The sequence below is a fragment of the Lissotriton helveticus genome, chromosome 4_1 (assembly GCF_964261635.1).
Source record: "Lissotriton helveticus chromosome 4_1, aLisHel1.1, whole genome shotgun sequence".
Taxonomy (NCBI): Eukaryota; Metazoa; Chordata; class Amphibia; order Caudata; family Salamandridae; genus Lissotriton; species Lissotriton helveticus.
The window spans coordinates 1071833309-1071857426 of NC_136063.1; the positions used below are offsets into that span (position 1 = coordinate 1071833309).

General features: G+C 46.4%; 1 protein-coding gene across 1 annotated transcript in view; it reads left to right on the plus strand.

Annotated features, from left to right (window-relative positions):
• DNAH5 (dynein axonemal heavy chain 5) overlaps positions 1 to 24118 on the plus strand; it is a 5174212-nt gene that overhangs the window by 4356810 nt on the left and 793284 nt on the right. The window contains exons 66-67 of the mRNA XM_078687662.1: positions 1655 to 1898; positions 8284 to 8398. Coding sequence (XP_078543788.1) covers positions 1655 to 1898; positions 8284 to 8398 — 359 coding nt within the window. The remainder of the gene's footprint in view (positions 1 to 1654; positions 1899 to 8283; positions 8399 to 24118) is intronic.

A 24118-nucleotide genomic window follows, 5' to 3' on the forward strand; every position in this document is an offset into this window, starting at 1 on the left:
GTTTCCTGAAAGGTATCACACACACATTGCTCCTGTGCCATTCAGAATGCCTCAATGGGACTTAAACCTTGTCTTGACATTTCTGATGTGTCCTTTGCGTCTTCTCACTCTCAAGACGGCATTCCTGGTAGCTATCACCTCTGCCAGAAGAGGGAGTGAGCTCCAGGCTCTTTCTTCCAAACCTCTTTTCCTTCCTGTTCATCCGGACAAAGGTGGTTTTAAGGACCCTTCCTTCTTTCTTGCCAAAGGTTGTCACACCCTTCCACATTGGGCAGACCATCACTTTGCCCACCTTCTTTCCGCCTCTGCATCCTTCAAAAGAGGAAGAGAGGCTCAACCGTCTGGACCCAAAAAGTGCACTCTCGTTCTGTCTGAAGCGCACACAACAGTTCCGGGTGAATGACCAACTCTTTGTTGGCTACGTAGGCACCAAAAAAAGTTGGGTCGTGCACAAACGAACCATCTCTCAGTTGGTTGTTCTGTGCTTATGAGCATGTTACTCGTTGACCAAGAAGGAGCCTTCTGTGGGGCTGCGTGCCCATTCCACCATGGCAATGGCAGCTACTACTGCTTTGAGACGCGGCGTTCCCTTGCAGGACATTTGTCAGGCAGGTACGTGGGCTTCGCTGCACATATTTACCAAGCATTACTGCCTTGACAGTCAAGTCCGGAGAGACGGATTCTTTGGCCGTTCTGTTCTCTGTGACTTTCTGGTGTAATCTTGTTCGCTGACCCACCACCTGGGTTGGTATTGCTGGCTTATCTATTCCAGGGTAAGGAATCTATCACTAATGTGTCTCTTTCAGATGCACAAGTTACTACTTGTGTAACAATATATTTGTAAGAGACATTAGTTAGTGATAGATTCCTTACCCCCCCGCCCATCCTCCCCGTTCTGCGAACTGATTTCTAGGGTTAAGGTTATCCCTTTCAGGGCCCTAGTTTCATGGCACCAGTGGTCAGTTTCTTGCATGGCTCCGCATTCCTGGCGCGTAAAGTCATGTACAGAACTGACGTCAGCGCGCATGGGTGGCGCCGAGGTAGTCTTCGTGACATCATCTCAGCACTTACGACGCCAGCGTCGGACATAGAGCCACATGACGCCATCTACTGACGTGCAGGGGTACTGCTGACGAAAAACTTCCCGGATCCAGTCTGATGCCTGGGAATATTCTAAGGTAAGGAATCTATTACTAGCTAATGTCTCTTACAGATACATCGTTACACAAGTAGTAACTTGTGCTACATCTCCCTCTCTAGACACTTTTTCCCTCATACCCAATTTGCTTGGGTAGTCTTTTCCAGTTAAACCTCTAATCCACATCTGTAATGCATGCAATTTAAATGTTCTTGGCTCATTGAGAATATGCAATGTCCATTGTATATAGTCTATTTTACTTGCCTTCCGCACCCAAATGAATGTAAGCATCTTGCGTAGTTGTAAATCTGTCATTTAAATCAGTCACTAAGATTGGGTAGAGTGTAAGCTTATTCAACATGAGACTTGGTTTGTTTGAGTAACTCTTTTAAATGGCAAAATATTGTCTAGCTGGTTCTTAAAACAGGAATCACCTGCATCTGATGAAAAACTAATGAAATAAGGTCGATTTTGCTGACTTATGATTCTTTTGACTATCTTATTCCGCTGTAACAGGAACTTGAGAAAGAAAGGACTGATCTAATGGAAGATGTTACTGCCAACAAGAGAAAAATAAAGGAGCTGGAAGATAACCTGTTGTACCGACTGACAAGTACCCAGGGCTCTCTGGTGGAGGATGAAAGTCTTATCACTGTCCTCAGCAACACTAAGAAAACCGCAGATGATGTGAATCAGAAGCTGCAGATATCTGCAGAAACGGCGATTCAGATCAACTCTGCCAGAGAGGAATACAGACCAGGTAAGTGCAGAATGTAAAGGTCTGCGATGGGCCCTAGGCCCTATTGCTGGCAATCAGTCACACGCAGACACAGGACACACTGGAGGTATGGTGCAACTGGCCCAGAGCACGTGGGCTCGGCCTCTTTTAATAATGCTGTTTCACCTGACCAGTGACATCAGTGGTGGGTGGGTGTTAAGTGTAGATACAGAGTTCAGCACTAGAATGCTGACTTATGCTGGGCATTACATCCCTCCCCAAATTGGTTAAAAATTAAACCAAACAGAAAAATTCCAAAAACCTGTGGGGGAAAGAAAACATAGAAAGGTACCATTGGACTTGCGTTTTCAAATCGAGTCTCTTTGGCTGCTTGCAAGCTGCAGGCAGTAAAGTTCTTGCATTCAGGACTAACAGTTCTCGGTGGCACGGTTCGCAGTTGTTCGGCAGGTTCATTCTTTGTCTGTGCTGTCTGTCCGCTGTTCTCAGCCCTGCCTTTGCTTCGCTCCGTTGGTGATTAGAGATAAATGGATGACACAGGTGTCAACAGTCTTCTGGTTTTGTTCTCTCTTCTGGCTTTGTGATGTTTTCCGGGCAGGCCTTAGTGTTGACTCTTGGCAGGGGAATAGAGTAGGTGCACACATCCCTCTCACTAGGATGCCCCTCTCGCCGGTATTCCTCTCTCACCAGATATCCGGGAGGACCTCTTTGCCAGGTTTCCACTGGACTGGTGTTTTCGGTCGTGTTGCTCCACCATGGCCTTCGGGCCTTGAGCAGGACGCTTCATGAGCCTCACCGTAGTGTCCTAGTTCCACCTGAAGGTTGAGTTGTAGACTCTTCTCATTGCTCGCGAGGCTTTCATCCCCTTGGGTCCTGCAGACGCGCTTCTGTAGACCTGTCTCCCGTGCGGGACTTGCTGCCACCAGAGTCCCTTGAGGCCTCTGATTCTGGGTTGCCACGGGCTGGTGCGAGGTGGTCAGTTCCTCAGCTTCCGGAGTCCTGAGTAGTCTCGCCATCCAATCTTCCGCTCAACCCCAGAGGTAGATGTCGCCAACAGTCTAGCTTGCTCTCTTCTGCGATCGCCATGTGGATGGATGGCTCGTAGGTGGTTGTCTTTGATCTGCGCTGCCGGTGCTCTTGCCAGGCTTGTCTTCCGTTGCACTCAGGTGTTCCAGTGCCTGTCACCTTGCTTCTTTCCGCAGGGGTGGCTTCTTCTTGCAGTGGCAGCGTGCCATTCCGATTTCTCCCTTCTTCTTTTCTTCTTAGTGGCGGTGGCCACTTTGTTCTTTCTTCCTTCTTCTTGAAGTAGCTGCGTGCCACTCTGACTTCTCCTTTCTTCCTTTCCTCGGTGGCGGCGTGCCACTCTGATCTTTCTTCTTCTCTTCTCCTCTTCTCGCAATGTACCCTGGTCCCCTTTTCTTCATCTTCTCTGGCCAGGCTTCCCTATGCAGCGCGCGCACTCTGCACGTGTCATCCTGGTCTTGTCCTAGTCCTAGGACACTGTCTTCTTGTCACTCACTTCCCAGGGTTAGCGTCGCGACCTTCACTTCTTCTTCCTGTCGCCTTTGTTAAATTGTGTGGTTGAAGTTCGTGGGTCCAGGTCCTCGGACCGCGCCTTGTCTGAACTTCTTGGACCTCGTGCTGGTCCCTTCTGCCAATCACTGACAGGTAGGCTTCTCGGTGCGACCATCTGGCTGGTCGACTTCTTGGTGCAGCCGTCTGGCTGGCCGTCCGTCTTCATGCTTGGTGACCAGGCTGAGTGGTCATGTTGCTTCTGCGTTGGATCCTCACCGCTGCGGGTTGTCTGCGCAACCATTTTCTTCCCTTCGCAGTTTCTTCCTTGTGACTTGCTGCTTTGGGCTAGTGCGGTCTGCACTGCTGCGCAGTTGCGTCATGCACTTTCACACTTCCTGGTGTGTTCTTGGGGTTTTCTTCGCGCTCTTTTGTGCTTCTGGCGCGCTCCTACGCCATTACCTTTTATCTTCCTCGGCGGTGTGATAGCTTGTATACTACTTTGGACGTGACTGCGGGCAGGTTGCTGCCCTTCGTAGTCTTTTGCTGCAAACCTTCCTTGTGCTTTGTGGCGCGTTCCGTGCTTCCTGGCGCGTTCCTGCGCTGCCACCTGGCGTCTTCCTTGTGCTTTCTGGAGAGTACCTGCGCTTCTGGTGTCACAGTGCTGACCTTTGTTCCTCGCTCTCTTCTTTGAGCACTTTGGGCACTCCTGGTGCTTTCTTGCGCTTGACCACTGTCGTCTTGCTGGAGGGCAATGAGTTGCAGTCTGTCCTTGGCTTTGAACCTTGCTTTTGCTGCACTCCCTTGCTGCTACAGTCTTGTGCTTCTGTGTGTCTTTGGTGCACCCTGTTGCATTCTTCTTGGAAGTAGTCACCTGCCAGCAGGTGGTTCTCTATCCGTCTCTGGGCAACATTTGTGGGGGCTCTTGTGGCTGGGCTGTGTGTTTATCTTGCTTGTGGTAGGCTTGTTTTCTTGATCTCTTGCAATACTTGAGCATGCACGTTTGGGTAAACCTCACTATGTTGGGATAAAGTGTGGCTGTGCCTTGTTCTCTTTGCTTTCCTGCTTGGGGAACGTTAGTCTGCTTGGGTCTTTTATTGCATGCTGCCAACCCCTTGTCCTGTACTGCTGCTGTGCATGTTCTATTGTGTCCCAATGTCCTGAGTTGCATTGTTCCCTTCTGGCACAGTACTGTCTTGTCACTCCCTAGCCCAGGTCCTTTAGTGCACTCCCTGACGTGCACTGTTTCCTTACTTGTGCGTGTTTATGCACACTCTTCACCTCCGCTTTTGCTAGAGAGGAGTTTATTGGCTTCTCTTGGCCAGTCCTTGCGGTGCTGTTTTCACTGTCTGGTCTCCCAGAATGCGTTGCCGTGAATCGGCCATTAGAGGGTAGTGCTGCTACAACTTCAGCTGTCCTGGCAGACCTGTTTACGCCGCGGCTCTCGTACTTGCTGTCCCCGAGTTTCTTTGGACTCCGGGCTGTCCCAAGCCTCAGCTACACGCGCCCGGAGCAACCGCGTCTTCCACCCTGAGAGGGAGTGAGGCAGGCGGTCACCGCTGGACCGCCTCTCCTTTCCGGTGAGTTTGTTCTTTTAGGCTACGCAGGGGGGGCTTGGCGCTTCGTTTCCCGGCTGCTGGCCGGATGCTGGATCTCTCCTTTCCCTCACCCCACCGCCGCAGCTACACGTAACGCGTGGGGTGGGGGTGACAGCGCTATGCAGCGGGTGGGCTCCGCTGACGACTAAATTAATTGCGAGTGGGCTCCGCTTCAACTATTCGGCGCCCGGCAGCTCTTCACACGCTGCGGGCGCCTCCCTTTCAAGTTCCTTCACCCCGCCGCCGCAGCCTCACTTCTCACATGCTGCGCGGCGGGGGACGCCGCAGGCAGGCCGCGGGTGGGCTCCGCGAGCCTTGCTTCATTACGGGGGCAGTTGCGGCCGACGCCGCGTCTCTGCAGGCAGGCCGCGGGTGGGCTCCCCGGGCCTTGCTTTATCACGGGGCAGTTGCGGCCGACGCCACGCCGCTGTAGGCAGGCCGCGGGTGGGCTCCGCGGGCCTCTCTGTCTTCTTAGGGCACCGCCACGGCAGGGCGGGCCACGGCAGGCTGGAGAGGTGCGGGTGGACTCCGGTCACCTCTTTCCTTTTCTCTAGGCCCGGGGCTCGACACACGCCTCGTGGGCCTCTCGGCGGCCGGCTGCTTTCTCAGGGGGTGTGCCTTTGCAGCAGGCAGCTCTCTCTTCCCCTTTTCCTCCAAGTTTTCTTTTAGCTGTGGCACGCTGGGCACAGCTCCGCTCTCGTCGCCATTGTAAAGGTCTGCGATGGGCCCTAGGCCCTCATGCTGGCAATCAGTCACACGCAGACACAGGACACACTGGAGGTATGGTGCAACTAGCCCAGAGCACGTGGGCTCGGCCTCTTTTATTAATGCTGTGTCACCTGACCAGTGACATCAGTGGTGGGTGGGTGTTAAGTGTAGATACAGAGTTCAGCACTAGAATGCTGACTTATGCTGGGCATTACACAGAACATGGTGAACATCAGTGGGAGAGCTTCAAAAGGTTAAGGAAAATTGTGATTGCAAATTAAGATTTCTCTATTCATTCCTGGCCAGACGATATTGTTTCAGGTTTATAGCTGGTTAAATGTACTTTTTAGTAATATTGGTCAATTTTACATTTTCATGTATGTTTAGGTCTCAACTCTGCTGGTCAGACCTTTCGTTTCCAATATACTCGCCTGTTTGGCTTTATTGTTTATCTCAGTTGTCTCCTCTTGAATTGATGGCTATCCTTTCTCTTCTTGTGTTTGTCCATCTAAGGAATATTTCAGTCTCATAGTGTTATGATTGGTTTTTGTTTAGCCTGATACCGTTGACATTGCTGGTATTAAGGAAACTACTTTTAAAGTTTTGCCTGTGAAATCTCTTGTATTTAATCTATCTTAAAAGAGGGCTATTATCAGTTCCCATAGCGGAATTACTGTGTTAATTCGCTTTTGTGGGGAAATTGTTTTGCTAACTTCCCCTTGCTGCATACATTTGCAATACTTCTACTAAAGCTGTTCACACTGTTTAAGCTCCATTCACTACAAAGATAAGATCTCTTCCCACAGAACAGGCAGACAGCTTCTAACAAGAGTATGCTGGAATGCGTGCTTTTTATTACTTAGTTGTGTAAAGCAGTAGCTTTAGCCTTAGAATGTTTGTGGCATTTCCTATTCATGCATCAGCACCTTTCTTTGCACTTTGTAGGCATTATTGGATTGATTGTTTCAACTTAATCTATTTGGTCATATGATAAAATGTTAAATGTTTTAATAAAAATTGCACATTAAAAATAAAGTTAGTATACAAGAGCTGTGCTACTTTTTACTACTAAACAGGGAGCCACGAGTGTAGTTACCTTGCAGTTAAAAGGGACTTGAATTGAATGGTGCAGCAGGTGCAGTGGCACCGGGGCCAATAGCTCTAGGGACCCGTACTAAACACCAAATATTGCTATATTTTACTACTAAACAGGCAGGAATCAGTCAGTTATCTTGCAGGCAACAGGGTTATTATTTGAATAGTGCAGCAGGTGCAGTGGCACCGGACCAAAATGTTATCAGAACTCCTCTAAACACCTAAGACTGCTATATTTTACAACTAAACAGGCAGTCACAAGTGCAGTTATTTTTCAGGCACTCGATTCGTGATTTAAATGGTGCAGCAGGTGCAGTGGCACCGGGCAAACAGTTGTCAGAACTACTCTAAACACATAATATTGCTATTAATTGATTCTAATATTTCCCTCTTCCATTTTTCAAAATGTTGCTATTACTTACCCTCATAATACTACTAGTAACAGCACAATATATTGACTTTTTGTACATAAACAAGACATAACACTTTAACAGACTTTCTGTAATTTATATTGTACAACTACTGAGCACGCTACAACAAAAAACAGCTTATTATTAATTACATAGGTGAAACCTAGTGCATTTACTAATGCTGGTTTCTTTTACTTTAACCACTCAGGAGTGCATATGTTTTCTCGCTCTCTCTCCCCCATGTGCTGCTTCCTCTTTCACTTTCCAGCCCTTTTGCTCTCCATGTTGCTTCCACCCTCGCCCACCTCTACTTCCCGCTTGTAATTTTTAATATCTCCCTTCATCCCAAATTCTCCATTGGCCCTCTGCAACGCCCACTTTGCATCCACTTTTCTTGACAGTCTATCACTTCCTTTTAATTTGTTGTTATTATTTGTTTAACTTTTTGGGCACCAGAAATAAAAGGGCATCTATCTTAAAATATTTTTTGGCTTTTTCAAAATGGTTATCTAGATTCACAACTCTCTCCTAGGAATGGGTTTGTGTTATTTTAACAAACCCAATGAAACATGATTGCCTCGGATGTGCATGCATTCACTGCTTCCATCTTTGAATGAATTTGTTAAAAAGCTACAAATGCATTCAGAGACGGCTGCCTGGTATGTGCATGCATCTGCAGTGCCACCTTTGAATTGGTTTGTTAAAACATTACCACTGTATTTGAAATTAGCTACTGTGAATGTGCACTCATCCATAGCACCCACCTTTGAGTGCATTTGTCAGTTTTTTTCAAGTCCAATTCCACAATTGCCATAGCAGATGTATTTGTATTTGCAGAAGCTATCTAACACAAACATGAAGTGGCAAATTCGATGGGGTTCTCTGTTAGACCTGTTTTTTCCACAAACGTTTATTTGTACTCTAATGTCTAAGAGGCCCACCTGCCTTGATTATCAGTGGGTGTATTGTTTTGTTCAATTAGTTTTCTACCTTATTTTTCTAACTGACTCTTACAGTATTGTGCTTGCACCGTATTGTATTGCATTTATTTCACAGCGTTTCCCTCTCTATACTTTTATATTGTAGTTGCAACAAGGGGAAGTATCTTGTATTTCCTTATCACAGAGATGAGCATGGTCAATGTGATGTATCAGACTTCACTTCGTCAGTTTTTGGGACTCTTTGACCTTTCTCTAGCCAGGTAAGAACCAATGAAGTATTGTGCATAACAAGTTGATGAATAGACTAACTGGAACTTTGTGACAGAGCCTATGGCAGAACTAGGGTGGATGAGTATTTCAGACTTCCAAGCACTAGCTGACTAGCTGGCTAGTTAGATTTAAATGTATTGGTTACTTAATATGAATGACTTCTGAGAGCAAGTACTGATGAGCACCATGTAGTTTAAATGATCTCAGGTTGCTTTTGACTGGTAAATTATAAAGCTTAAAGGCCAACAACTTTAGGAAGGAGGCATTTCTAGGGTGGTGAGATGAGGTTACAAGTGATGGCCCACAATTAACTGGTAGGTACATTTGTCTACAAAAGCAGAATAAAAAGCAACTTCACAGATAGACAGTTCAAGTATAATAACATACAAGAAAGTTACCAGGCCTAGGAGAAATTCTCATTATGCTGGCAAAATTCATGACATTTCTCAAAATTATGCATTACGCAATGCCTCACAAGATACATTTTCTACTCCTAGCAGTCTCCTGAGGGTATCTTAGAAGCCTTTTTATGTGAAGCATGCACATGAGTAAAATAAAGCGACAAAAGTGGCAGCAAAATAAAATGTTGTACAAAAGCAAAATTCTCTGATTTTTTCTTGGAGTTCCAAGAAATATCCTGAGAAAAATCTGCAATTTTCCAGAGCACTAAAAATGTTCTGGATGCAATGATAATGTGCATTTTACAAACATGATTGTTCCTAGAGAGAGTAAGGTAATGGAGCTTTCTGATGGATATTTTGAACTGCAGATTCCTCACCTTGCGGATACCCTCAGGCACCAGCCTCGATCGGATATTTTTCTCATCAATTCCCTGCCAAGCCACTAGGTGGTTTCATATGGCTCTGCATCGGTCCATATCACCCCTGAAGTGACATCAGCATCACAAAATAACTGCCATCGCTATGCTTCAGTGTCAGTGACTTTCTTTTCAAGTCTTGCAACTTGGATCCAGAGCTAGTTCACTCAACAGCCTTGACAGAGTTATTTTCAAAATGTTACCAGTGTGCAATGGACATGTCTTCCCCTGAATTGACAAGTTTCAAGCTCGGCAAGGATTTCCAAAAACAGATGTCAGTAATGGACCCTCACAAGGTCTGTCTGTGGTGTCTAGGATCCTGGCATAACTTGACGTCGTCTTACAAATGCACCTGGATGAACCCGAAGACTATCCTGGACCATGAGGCCAAACTCTAAATCGCCGACGACCTCATAAAAGTTCATAGAGCCCAATCTCATTTGAAGTTAAGCACACAGATGCATTCTTGATCCTAAAGCCTTTCCTGAGAGAAGTGGTTGTCTCACTCCAAGTCTTCAGATAAGTAAAAAAAGAAGAAATACAAGAAGACAAAACATGTCTGCCAATCTTCCTGCCATTCTGATCTGGAGAAGTCGTCCGTACGTCACGGTAGCTCTAAGTCGTGATCTTGTACTGCCGCTTCAGGGCCAATCCCCATCCTTGTCTTGATCCAGCCTGAGTTTCCAAGGTCATCAGTGACACCACACCAGATTCAAGTTTCAAGGAGGGCATGTTGTGGATCTTTGGTACCCTTCTGGATCCCTCTGGCTCCTGAGTGCCTCATAAATCCAAATTGGCCTCCAGTCAGGTTACTGTCAGTGGATCTGTCCCTGATGCTGACTGCACCTCTTCACTTTGTTCCAAACTCCGCCCGAACTCCAGGTCTAATGGCTGCTCTGACTCCCTACACAACGCAAGACCTTCGCCTGGGTCCAGCGTGCTGACACTGGTAGCAACTGTGCTGACATCAGAGGAAGAACCCAGAGGCCTCGCAGACTCTGAAGTGAATCTACCATGACCTTGTTCAACATCCCGTCCGCCTCACCCAATCATACAACACCATTCTGATTCCGATACGCTTCCAGTACACTATTGATTCTCAGACCAGCAGCCATAAGATTATGACAAGGATGACTCATCACATATGTATGATGAAGAGAACCTATTAGTGGATCTACAAGTTGCCAGTGGACTTGATACCTTGTCTGGCACTGGCCTTACCTCTCCACCCATCTATTGAGGAATCTACCTTGTTTGCGAAGGTGATGAGAAGAGTGGCGGAAGTGCTTGACCTCAAGCTTACCTAAGTGGTGGTGAAAACCAGTGTATTTACTGATGCACTGCAGACAGGGCAACCCTGCTCAGAACCATTAAGACCTTTTAAATGAAGATTTGACATGCATGCGTTTGCTCACCTGGACAAAGCCAGGATCTTGTCTTACTGTCTATTGCCAAATAGTAAGAATACAACACCTGACACCTGACAGCCTTGTGGATCAGGCCTCAGCCAGTAGGTTAAACCTACTGCGTTGCTGACCACCCACCAGACAGGGAGTCAAAACGCATGGAAGCATTCGGAAGGAAAATGTTTAACTCTGCTAGTTGGTCCTCAGCTCCTAAAACTTGAGTTGCGTCCTGGAGTGTTCGTTACTTGCATGCATTGTGCCAATGTCTTTCCCACAGTCTTAGATGATCTTCGCAGTAACCTCCAGTAAATAATTCAGGTTGGCCAAGACGCAGCAAAGTACATCTTTAGGTCGGCCTGCACAGTACTGACTATCCTGGGTAGGGTAGTTGGTACCGCCGTGTTGTTTCGGCGCCACACCTGAATATGCTCAATTGAATTTTATGTGAAGTCCAATAAGCACTCAGCCTAGCACTGCCCACACAGCAGTTTCCCCAGCAGTACCACCCCTTTCGAGGATTCAGCAGAGGCTTACACCAGGGACCATGGCACACTCTGCACAGACCCCCCAGGATATAGCGGCATGGATTAGCAAATTTAGCTGCACAAATATGGAAATTTAGCGGCACATATATGGAAATTTAGCTGCATTTTTGCGGCACTATATTTTACTCCTAATCATTCATTTTCAGCATTAAAACAATGGAAACTGTTTTAGCAGACTGACGATATGTGCTAGGCAGTCCTAACATTGGAATTGCGCACCCTTCCAGCAGATTACATGGCCCAATGCCTGGCCATGCGTACTCCCCGATGAATATTGTGCCCAACGGGGAAGTAAAGTCACAGACTGCAGAGGGACCGGCAATGAATGAGAATACTAGCTCTGCACCCATGGCATGAAGGCAACTAGCAGCAATCATTCGGTAGCAATTAAAAATGACCATATCTTATACTGTTAACCCCCAGGCAAGGTGCAATGCGCAATGGTGCCCCCACTCATGGGGTGGGTGTCAAACATTACTCGGGAGGGAAAATGGGGTACTATGGAACACCCCAGACAGCCCCTTGCAGGAGGGTGCAGTCACTCATTGTACCGGCCTGCATAGGGATCTCTAATCTCCTTTAACCCCTTCCGGGCTGACGACGAGCTTAGCTCGTCATGAGCGTAACCTGCCATACGCTCATGACGAGCTGAGCTCGTCATGTAACGCGGTAATTTTCAAATTGCCGCGTACAGCGGGAAAATGTACTGCATCGATGCGGTTAAAAGTGCTGGCTGGATGCCACCTGCACAGTGAAACAGAGAGAAGCTGCTTCAAAGCCGCTCAGTTTTTCACCTGAATGCTTTGTCCCCAAGGCAGCATGAGTTCACAGCTGCCCCGGGGGCAGCACATTCTGTGTAATTGAGTGCACTTTCCCTGTTTGCGTCTGGCATACACAGGCAAAGTGCTCCCTATACATAATATGGCCCCAGGAAGGCTCAGAGAGAAGATAACAAAGTTTAAAGTAGCATGGCCCATATTTGCTTAGATTTCTTTGCAAATCAGGCCAACATCCACATTTTGTAGCAGAAATGCATGAAGAGGAAAATAGCATAGGGTCATATCTACTATTATTTGACAGCTGCGGGGATTATCCCCCGACCAGTGAATAAACAGGCTATTTTGTGTCACTCAATGCCCCACTCCATGCCACAGAGGTCATTATGTACTGTCCAGTATATATTATCTACTTGAGGCATTCTATCCAAATACGAAATCCTATTTATTGACAACAGCAGAAGGGTCAGGCAAACTGGATATGTGCTGTCCATGGCAGCACATATGCACTGCATCAGTTTCTGGGAAAATCATTGCATTTCCTATTGTCTGTGCCTGCTTGCATGGGTTAGTTTTTGATGCAAAGAATAATCCGGATGCCTTAATAGATTGGCTTTAGTATCACAATCTATGGCTGTTTGCAGTGATCCTCCCCAAGAACACCCCTTGACACATAACAGAGCAGAGTGGAATTGGTGCTGAGAAAAGGCCACTTTTCCAGAGCAAGATAACTTTTGGGCTTGAAAGTCTATTACTGCTGCTGATTTATGCCACATTGCGGTTCTTTGCACCATGCTTAATGCCAGCTAAGAGCTTTAATAACTCACCTTTGTACGGCAATTGATACTTTCCCCTGAATAAATCCAGATTAATAGCAATACTGCAAACATTAGAATTAGAACCTTTCATACTCGCACTTAATTTCTCGTAGTTTTCATCCATTCTGAATACGAAAAAAGAGAATTAAAGTCTAAGAAATTACAGATCCAATTCTTAAATTTTTACTGCATCTATAAGCAACGTAAGTGTGAAAAATTGTGAAATGCACGTGTAGCATGTGCAGAATTCGGAATGCATAGATGTTATTTATGATTGGAGGACTTCCACAAGATTTGGAGATTAACCGTCAGTTGTAAATGACATGTAGAGCCGCAGAATAGTTGGGGTATTATGGAACAAGCATTAGCAAAATTCTATCAGTCTCTGATCTAAAAAGCCAGGCTATTGGCATTGCCAGTGCTGGTTGTTACTGGCTAGCCTATGTATGTATCAAGATGTATGTCGATGTATAACTGGCATTCTTGCAATAGATGTTCTATTAAGGGAATCAAAGATAGCCACCAAAGTGCATAATAAATCATGATAACATCAAAGATGGTTCAGAATCTTTTATTTCGCAGACGAGCAGAACCAATGAGGGGCTAATGAAACCATTACTTACCAGTAAACCTAATTTCACAAGTCAGGTATTCCAGTTGGACAGGAGATAATAACCAGGTTCATATTCCTCTTGAATGTTTTCATGCACATTGCTCCTCCGGAAAGTGCCTATTCGTGAGAAAACGATTTCCTTCCCTAACTTGACTAACCTTGCACCGGGCCTGCGTTTGGGGCCATTAAATTATAATTACTTAGGTTTGCTGCCCTCCGGTGGTTGTTCACAGAAATTCCTTTACCCTCATCTGCTATATCTAATCCAGTGTTTTGGTCACATAATGTAGGTATGTGATTTGACATATTTAGAATAACGCAACTCGTTGTGAGATCAATTGTTTTTCCAACGTGGTACGGAATCATAATAATTCCAGGCACAAAAATCTTCTATCAAAAGGGTGTCTTGCCATCGAATTTTCCAGACTAAATTTAGAACAAACAGGTCGGGCAGTGCAATCTCCTACTTTCCTGATGAAAGTCTATATCCAATCAGCAGGTAACACGCTTCAATAGGCGGTCATCATGACCCGATGCACATTGATTCCCCCATACCAGGAGGAAGTAGGTATTGGACGGCTGGATGGGGGCACGTAGTGACGTGGGCGCCCACAGCCAATGAAAGAGCATTGTTTGTTTTGCCAACGCTTTTTTTGAAAATATCGCAGCAATGATGCAAATATTGCGGCCATCGCGGTAGTCAGCCGATTTTGCGATTATATCGTGAATCGCGAAATCGCGAAAAGCTGGAGGGTCTGACTCTGCCTTAGCAAAAACATACCTCCCAGGCCTTTCGAGGCAGTGGGGGATTCTGGCTGACAAAATCCAGGTCCTCAGGGACAAAAACCTACTCAGTCCTCTGCCCCCCACCACCACTGAAAATCCCCTTAGTTTACTCTTAGTGGCACATAGTCATCCTTTTGGAGGTCAGATACAGTATCACCTCCCCAAGTGGCACAGCATCAAATCGGAAACATGGGTGCTTGAAATAGTTCAGCACATTTACAGCCTACCCTACATTTCCATCCCTACAAACATACCACCTATGCCACAACAGCTTCTGGCAGACCACTTGCCCATTCTGTGTAGGGAGCCCTATAGAGGATACTGGCATCCAAGGTAGGGACTACCTGCTACCCCCACTACTTTCCGGTGCCGAAAAAGGATGGCAGACTTCATCCAATTATGGACCTATTCCATCTGATGTTCATCCTCAAGTTCAAGATGCTCATTCTGGCCCAATTTCTACCCGCCCTTGATCCAGGAGACTGGATAGTGGTGCTGGATTTGCAAGATGCCTACTTCCACATTCCTGTCTTGCAATCCCACAGACATTAGCTGTGGGCTTCAGTAGGCCAAATCCATTTTCAGTTCACACTGCTACCCTAGAGTGCCTCACTCTCTAGAGCTACCCCTCTTTGGCAGTTAGGAATATCAGTCTTTCAATACCTCAGCCACTGCCTACTTGCCTCAAACAGTTGTAAACCATCTCCAGATGACGGCCAAACTGTTGACTTCTCTCGGATTGTCCATTGACAAGCTGAAGTCACACCTGACTCCTTTACCGAGGCTTCCTTTCATTGGAGCCATCCCTTACACAGTGGTGTTTCAAGTCTTCCCTCCCCCTCAACAAGTCCAGGACATTTGGGCTACAATCTGGATGTGTTAACCTTTGACCTGGGTTTCAGCGAGAACAGCTCTGAGGCTTCTTGGCCTTTTGGCCTCCTTCATCTTGCTGGTGGACCACCCCAGGTGGCACGTTCTGGTGCTGCAGTAAGATCTGCAGACTTAGGGGCATATTAGCAAGGGTGTTATCGCCACATTAGCAGCACTTTTTACAAATAAAGCAGCAATTTTTTTTTATCGCCCAATTACCAAGCTGTCGCTAACAGCAGTTAGACACCTTCCAGGCGATAGTGACCGGTTTGGTGCCCGCTTTGCATGTCAGCGATATTTATCGCTAATGACATGCAAAGTGGGCATACCCAAACTGGTAGCAACTGAAAGCAGTCGCTAACACAGCTATCGCCTACTAGCAATACCCGCGACGTGATAAAAAAACGCGCGCTAACAGTGATTTGCGCCAGGATTTTACACCTGGTATAAACCTGACAGCCATATTAGTCAATGGGAGGTGGATTTTATGGCTAAGTCCCCACCTGCCTGTAAGTGAGATTTTCCTTAGCAATAGGATTTATATCGCTGGAAATCTTGTGTTAAACATGGGATTTGCCGCTATCGCTGGAATTTTTAACGCCGTGGAGATAAACGTTTGTAATATTGCGTTATCTCCGCTATGAAGTCCAGCGATAGGAGGCGATAAAAAAATTGCGCTAAGCGCGGTTTGGGATAATTATCGCAAGTTGTTGCTAATATGCCCCCAAGTTTGCACCCTTTTAAGGAAATCTTTCAGATTCTCTTCAGGTATTGTGGGGGGGATTGCTACAGATCTGGTGGCTGCTAAACTGCAGTTGGACTAGTGGCAGACCCTTCTCCCTAATCCACCTAGAAATGACAACTGTGACAAATGCATCGCTATTGGGTTGAGGCATCATCTGCAAGAGGTAGGGATCAGAGGACTCAGGTCTCCAGGAGAAACGCACCTCCACATCAGTTTGTTAGACTTGCGGGTGGTTCACTTGAATTGTAAGCCTTCCTCTTGTCCAACAACGGAGAACGGGTGCAGGTTTTCATAGAAATCAACACTGCCATGTAGTACTTCAACAAGCAGGGCAGAGTGAGTTTGTGGGTCCTGACCCAGAAGGCTATGCACCTCTGGCTGAATCCAAATGGCATCTCCATGGTCATAATGTGATAAATGTTGGCCTTTGGCACTCCTTTCACATCAATGTACTCTTCGTAAAAAATTATTTTGAAAAACAGTTTGTCTACTATAGCTTGCTGTTCAGTAACTAGGGGCTGCCTGTCCCTGAGATGATAGAAATTCTTTAACGAATGGTTAGTGATAAAATATCACAACCGTGCCAAACGCACAGCGAAATTATAATTTTTTCCTCCTTTTCTAAGTATTAAAAAATAATTTACTTCAAACTAACAATGTGTTTTCACATGATTTTCACATTTATTTGAATGTGATTTTTGTCCTTATTCAATTGATAAACAATTTCAAATCTGAACTAACATTGCCATTATTTCATTGCACAAAATACATTTTCCTATACATTGTATTCGCTTTATACAAGCATTATGAATCATTCGACGATTGTTGAAATAGTTGGCCCGATGCATTTCGGGACCAGTGTCCCTTCTTCAGGGGCCTCTGTAAAAAAAACGTAAACAAAAGTATATTTTAACCATGCTTTGTGTTCAATTTTATGTTATAGCCACTTCAAAGTTCTGAGTATACCACCATATTCATGTTATGATTGAATTACCTCAGTTTGTTCTCAATACAATTTTTCAACACATTGTAATACTATGCATATAAGATGTTATTAAACATAGAGATGGTTGAAAGGAAACGATATCTGTATAACCATGTGCAAATGTAGATTCTAAGTAATGCCTCTACTTACTGCCCAAACTCTACGATATGTCTATACAGTCTATTGTCAAACAATCGCTCAAACAAGGGAGATTGTGGGGTAAACACTCACATCTTTATATACCGTGAATTGTTTTACTCGACAATGTCGTGATAACTGTCCACCTTGTTCATATCTAGTGAATGAAGGGGGAATTTTTTTTTAACCGGATTCGAAGCTTATATCGTTTCAAGATATGTGCAATATCGGTCAGAGAAACATAAAAGGCGTTCAGTACCTTATCTTGTATTCGATTTTGTAAGTCTGAAAATAAATAAAAAAATGGCTGGTTTTAGTAACGGGCGGGTAAGAGAACCGTGGCTGTTAAGCTACGTATTTAAGCCCCCAAGTTTAATCGACAGATCGCTCACCTCTAGGATGATTCAGATACAGGTTGACTCATCGCGTTGGGCACTCTTCCGGGTTTGCGAGATTCGAAAACCCTTTTCGCAGTTTTGTTAAGTACGAGTGGGGGGTGGAACCGTCATAGCGTTCAAAGTTGAAAACAATAGAAAGAGGCCGCAATGCTTCGTCGGCCATTAATTATCGGGTCCATAGGACAAACACACTTACATGTCTTTAATAAATAGGACAAGTTCAGTACAGTCAATCAAGAGATATACCTCGTGTAGGGATATCCAGATAAATTCATTTTGCACACCTTAAATATCATGGATCAAGGTACGTGTATCCTATATACTGTTATTTCGGGTTTACGTACAGTGCGTGTATACATCACTATCAGAGATGGAGCGTTTTTTTTAAAAATATTCACTAGATTACGATGAATGCGACAACCCAACATGGCCGACGCAGTATTGCGGCCTCTTTCTATTGTTTTCAACTTTGAACGCTATGACGGTTCCGCCCCCCACTCGTACTTAACAAAACCGCGAAAAGGGTTTTCAAATCTCGCAAACCCGGAAGAGTGCCCAACGCGATGAGTCAACCTGTATCTGAATCATCCTAGAGGTGAGCGATCTGTCGATTAAACTTGGGTGCTTAAATACGTAGCTTAACAGCCACAGTTCTCTTACCCGCCCATTACTAAAACCGGCCATTTTTTAATTTATTTTCAGACTTACAAAATCGAATACAAGATAAGGTACTGAACGCCCTTTATGTTTCTCTGACCGATATCACACATATCTTGAAACGATATAAGCTTCGAATCCGGTAAAAAAAAATGTCCCCCTTCATTCACTAGATATGAACAAGGTGGACAGTTATCACGACATCGTCGAGTGAAACAATTCACGGTATATAAAGATGTGAGTGTTTACCCCACAATCTCCCTTGTTTGAGCGATTGTTTGACAATAGACTGTATAGACATATCGTAGAGTTTGGGCAGGAAGTAGAGACATTACTTAGAATCTACATTTGCACATGGTTATACAGATATCGTTTCCTTTCAACCACCTTTATGTTTAATAACATCCTATATGCATAGTATTAAAATGTGTTGAAAAATTTTATTGAGAACAAACTGAGGTAATTCAATCATAACATGAATATGGTGGTATACTCAGAACTTTGAAGTGGCTATAACATAAAATTGAACACAAAGCATGGTTAAAATATACTTTTGTTTACGTTTTTTTTACAGAGGCCCCTGAAGAAGGGACACTGGTCCCGAAATGCATCGGGCCAACTATTTCAACAATCGTCAAATGATTCATAATGCTTGTATGAAAGTGAATACAATGTATAAGAAAATTTATTTTGTGCAATGAAATAATGGCAATGTTAGTTCAGATTTGAAATTGTTTATCAATTAAATAAGGAGAAAAATCACATTCAAATAAATGTGAAAATCATGTGAAAACACATTGTTAGTTTGAAGTAAATAATTTTTTAATACTTAGAAAAGGAGGAAAAAAATTATAATTTTGCTGTGCGTTTGGCACGGCTGTGATATTTTATCACTAACCATTCGTTAAAGAATCTCCATGGTCATGCAACGTCTCCCAGAATTTCTTAGCACCAGTGCGGACAATCTAGGCAAGTACTGCCTTGGGTTATTGGTTGACAGAGATGAAATCCTAGTCAAGCAGCAACCACAATTCTTCTCAGGGTAAAGTCAAAATCGTACCATAAATTAACCTGTGCTCAACCCTCAAGTAGTCAGGCTTAACTCCGAGGCAATGTTTAAAGTATTTGAGCTACCCTTTAAACAGTAACACAGGGAAAACACACTACAAAAGTATACCTCACCAGTTTAGAAAAATCAAGTAATTGATATTAAATAAAACATGACCAAAATTACATTAATAAACTAGTAGAACCAGAGATAAGCGATTTCAAATATTTTAATAAAAATAGCTCTAAGAAGCACAAAGTGCCAACTGTGGATAGCTAGTCGTGCCATACCAGACAAAGTCACAAGTTCAGACCGACCACAATGATGCACTGACCGGCTACAGTGTTGCAATTGGGCCCGCTTAAGTACCTTAAATCCTGGTTTGCGAAGTGTTAATGGATCCACAGCGTAAAGATGTGTTGTGCAGCTGAAGCAATATATTGGTTCTGAAACGTGGTGAGGTTGTGGTGCGAGGTCCTGCGTCATCGTTAAGGAAGCAGCTGATGAGGACTTGTAATGCCAAGTCAAGTGTCGAGGATGCGCTGTGCTGCGCAGGCAGGGTGATGTGGTGGTTCTGAGGGGCAGCGATGTGGAGTCTGTCATCATCGTCAAAGCTGCCATCCACGAGGGATGTGAGGGCCTGCACCGAGAATATGTTGCTAGCAGCAATTCAGATAAGGCGACGGGCTGTGATACAATGTGGGTCTTAGTGAGGGTTCTGGTCCATGCAACAGTGGCGATTCATCGGTTCTGCTCGAGGTTGTCCTGCACAGCCGAGGAGATGCGTCAGTTCGGCTGGGTCCACAGAGGCTGGAAGAGCACTTTAGGTCCAAGACTGGGGTGACACCACTTGGTAGGGTAGACACACACAAGCCTGTTATGTCCCTGAGGCTTCAGATCAAGCGTCCTACCAACTGTCCCTTGGAGTCACTCTGGGGATCTTGGTTCAAGAGATGCAGGTCCAGTCCTCACCCAGGCACAAGGACAGCAGGTCAGCAGTCCAGCAGGGAGACAGTCCTATCAGCAGCACAGCAGCACAACTTCCAGACAAAGTATCCACAGTCCAGAAGTGTACTGAAGAGTTGGTGTCTGAGGTCCAGTATTTATACCCAGTTGTGCCTTTGAAGTGGGGGAGAAGCTGCTAGAGGTTCCCTTTTGAAATCCCCAGGCATCCTGCTTCCCTGTTCGGGCTCCAGACTAACTCCTGGAGGGAATGCTGCACTTTGTGTGGAGGCAGGGCACAGCCTATTCAAGTGTAAGTAGGGCTGTCCTTAGATCCGCACTCCCATCGTGCCAGTGATGGCCCATCCAGGCACACCTAAGCTCTCTATTGTGTGTGTAGCTGTTTAGGAGAAATATACAGGGGTGACATATATGTATTAAAGCCTGTTTTTGTGTTTGAAAGTCCTGCTACTTGTACTGCCAGCAGCACCGGCAGCCTTAAGTCCCAACACCAGCACCGCCAGCAGTACCGGCAGAGAGGAGACTTTAGCCCCTATAGTGCTTAGCGCCCGAAGGCGCCAATGTGCTTCTATGCACCAGGAGGCGCATAAAGGCAGCTGCAGAGGCGTGGGAGCCCGTTTTTGTGTTTCAAAGTCCTGCTACTTGCACTGCCAGCAGCACCAGCAGCCTTAAGTCCCGCCACCAGCCCCGCCAGCAGTACCGGCAGAGAGGGGACTTCAGCCCCCACAGTCCTTGGTACCCGGAGGCACCACCGTGCTTCTACGCACCAGGAGGCGCATAAAGGCAGTTGCGGATTCCTGCAGCGCTGGAGGCGTGTGGGCATGCCCGGGCCAAGGGCGGGCCCGTCTGCGCTCGTCCGCGACCGAATGAGGCCAGCTGGGCCCCAGATATTGTCCCTGCACTGTGAAGACCTGAGAAACGGTAAGGGTTGCTATTTTATTTAACTTGGCTATAATACCAGAAGTATCCAAGATCAACATGGGAAAAAGAAAGTTGACCCCAAATAAAGTGAAACCCGGGGAAGAAAATGAACCAATCTCAAAGTACTTAAAAAGTGCCATGAGCCGTATCAATAATAAGATTGTTCAAGTGGAGGAGCAATTAGCGGCTACCAAATCAGCACTAAATGCCGCCCAAAGGTAGGTGATCCTAACCACGGGAGACAAGGCTTGTGGAAAGGATATAGCTATTGAGCCTGTACTTCAGGATATAAATAAGAGAAAGAAGAGTAATCCCCATGATGCTATAGATGTGGTTTGTCCCACCGCCCTGGGGCCATGTGTTTCATTACAATCGCTTGAAATATGTACGAGTTCAGACACCTCCGATTTGGCACCATCCCCCGCGAAAAAGAGTAAACAGCAATCTATTGGCACGAAAACTAGTTCCCAAAACTCAAATTGTCCAGTTAAACAAAATAAGGGCAAAAATACAAAAACAGATGGAGAAGGTATGGGGTCTGGAGACCCACCACACGCAAGGCATAGATACCCTGTTGAAAAAACTACACGGGAAGATAGACATTATTGAAAGACGTGTTGCAAATGAAACTAAACAAGTACTGTGAGAAAGTGCCATCTTTCTTGCCTTGGTATGCCCCCACTTTTTCTGACTGCTGCTGTGCTTTGACTGAGTGTGCCCTGGGCTCCTGCCAACCAGGTACCCAGGGCCTGTGTTCCTTCCCTAAAAACTGTGTTGAAACAAAACCCGATTAGCATCTCTGGCCACCTATCAGCCCCTAGTAAATGGTACCCTAGGTACCAGGGGATGGTGACCAGAGAAGACCCCTAAGGGCTGCAGCACTTATTGTGCTACCCTTAGGGGCCCTGTACCTTGGTACCCACACACTGCCTTTGCAGGGTGAGTGCCTAAGTACAGAACTAAACAAAGAGTCAACATGGCACACATCCCTGTGTGCCATGACCACAAACCCCACTGCTCTGGCATACATCAGTCACCCCTCTAGCTGGGTGCCCTAGGCCAGTGGTGTGGACACAGGTGCATGAGCTATGTGCCCCTACAGTACACAGGGCCATTCCTGGGCACTGTAAGTGTAGTGATGCCATTAAGAGTATATGGTGCTGAGAGGTTGTCATTAGGAACTCCACAGCACCATAATGGCTACACTGAAGACTGACAAGTTTGGGACCAAACTTCTCAACACATTAAACCCGCACTGCTGCCAGTGTGAGATTTAATGTAAAATGCACCAGAGGGCATCTCAGAGATGCCCCCTGAAAACCTAACCTACAATCCACGTCTGGGCTGATTGGCTGCAGAGGCTGCCACACAGCAGACATGTTGCGGGTCCCCTGGGTAGGAGAGCCCCCGCTCTCCTGGGCCTGCAACAATGCACATCCTGGGTGAGGTGCTAGGTCTCCTCCCCAGGATGGGCAGGGGAAAGCTTCAAAGGCCTGCCGCCTCTGTGAGCTTCTCCAGACCATTTGCTGTACCCAGCAACCAGCCGCCACCAGTCCTGACCCCCACTCTGGTGGGAAGAATGGCGGGAATAACTACGTCAGGAAGGGGGGTGCCAGCCTGTGCCAACCCCACCCCTCAGGTGGGGGAGACGAGGTGAAGCATGACCCCGGGCTCCGGCCATCTTGAAGATGGGGAGCCCTGCCCAATTACAGCTAGGCTCCTGCCCCCCCCTCCCACAGGAGAGGAGCAGGCTAGGGGGTGTACCCACCCAGGACAGAGACCGATTGGTCCCTATCCTCATCCTACCTGTAACGCCCCTAAATTCAGTATTTAGGGGCTCCCTGAACCTTCCTTCCCCAGATCCCGATAAGAAAAGAAGAAAGAAGATCAAGAAGAAGATGACCCGCCGTGCAGCTGCTAACAACAGGACGATAACAACTGACTTGGCCCCAGGCCTACCGGCCTGTCGATCCTGGAACCTGCTCCTGCCTAATCCCGGCGACTCCTGCGGACAGCAACCTCGAGACACCCAGAGGACCTGCCTGCCTTGACCCTCCTAAAGATTGGGACTCCCATCAGCAGAGGCTCTGCTGCAACAAACCCCCTGGTGCCAGACAGGAAGCTCCAGACCACCCCACTCTGCACCCGCCGAGCCCAGACCGTGTCCAAGTGAACCAAGACCACGAGGAAGTCCCCCCGGCGACTGGGACCCAAAGTCCAGTGCCCAAAGACCCTGCTCGTTGAACCAGACAACGCCTGCAGACTCAGAACCGGGGGCCACCCCAACTGCGACCAGCTGAGGGTAAGCTTTTCCGACATCCAAAGACACCCCTGCACCCGGCGCCTTACAGCCCCCTGTGCCTCCCTCTGGGGTACCTACCTGTGCTCCAAGATCCTAACTTACCTCCCGAAGTGCTGGTCGCCCCTGAAGAGTCTCCGTCCCTGAGCCTGCGGCCTTTGTTCCTTTTTGACCTTTCCCATTGGATAACATTGAGCGACCGACGTCTCAAAAGCACCCTGCACCCAGCCACCCGAGTGTCGCTGGCTGTGCCACCTTTGTCCTATCCTGTTTCCCCCTTTGCCCTGAGCAAGTGACCAGGAGCCCAGCTCACACAGTCGCGTGGCCTGCTAGCCAGCAGCCACCAACCGAAGGCCCCCTTCCCCTCATTGGATAACATTGGGCCTAACTACCTCCGCACCCGGCCACCCCTGTGCCGCTGGGGGTGAACCAAGTGAACTTACCTGACCCTGGGGGACCCCTGAGTCTATGCCCAGAACCTTAACTTCACCAGCCAAGTACTCACCTGGAAACCGGTAACTCACTTACCTGCCATTGGATAACATTGACTGGTTTTGACTCGAAAATTTTCTAAGTGTTAAGTTTTGGAAACTGAAAATATGCATATAAAATCACCTGTATTCCAAATTCCGAAGTATTCACCTGCGATCAGGGGGGAAGCCAGTACTGTACCTTGTAGCCCAGTACTGAACCACAAAAGTAATCCTTACCGGGTTTACTTGTAATCTGTATTTTCTCCGTAGGAATCCATTGTCTGCTTTTCTATGAAATTTCTTCTAAGTGTCTACTTTTGAAAACTTGAAATATTCTTTAAAAATCATACGAAATACTGAAACGCAATTACCTACCTGTTTTAAGTTGAGACCCCAGTGCTGGCCCTAGGAGCCCAGTATTGGATTACAAAAATAACGAGATCGTACTTTAC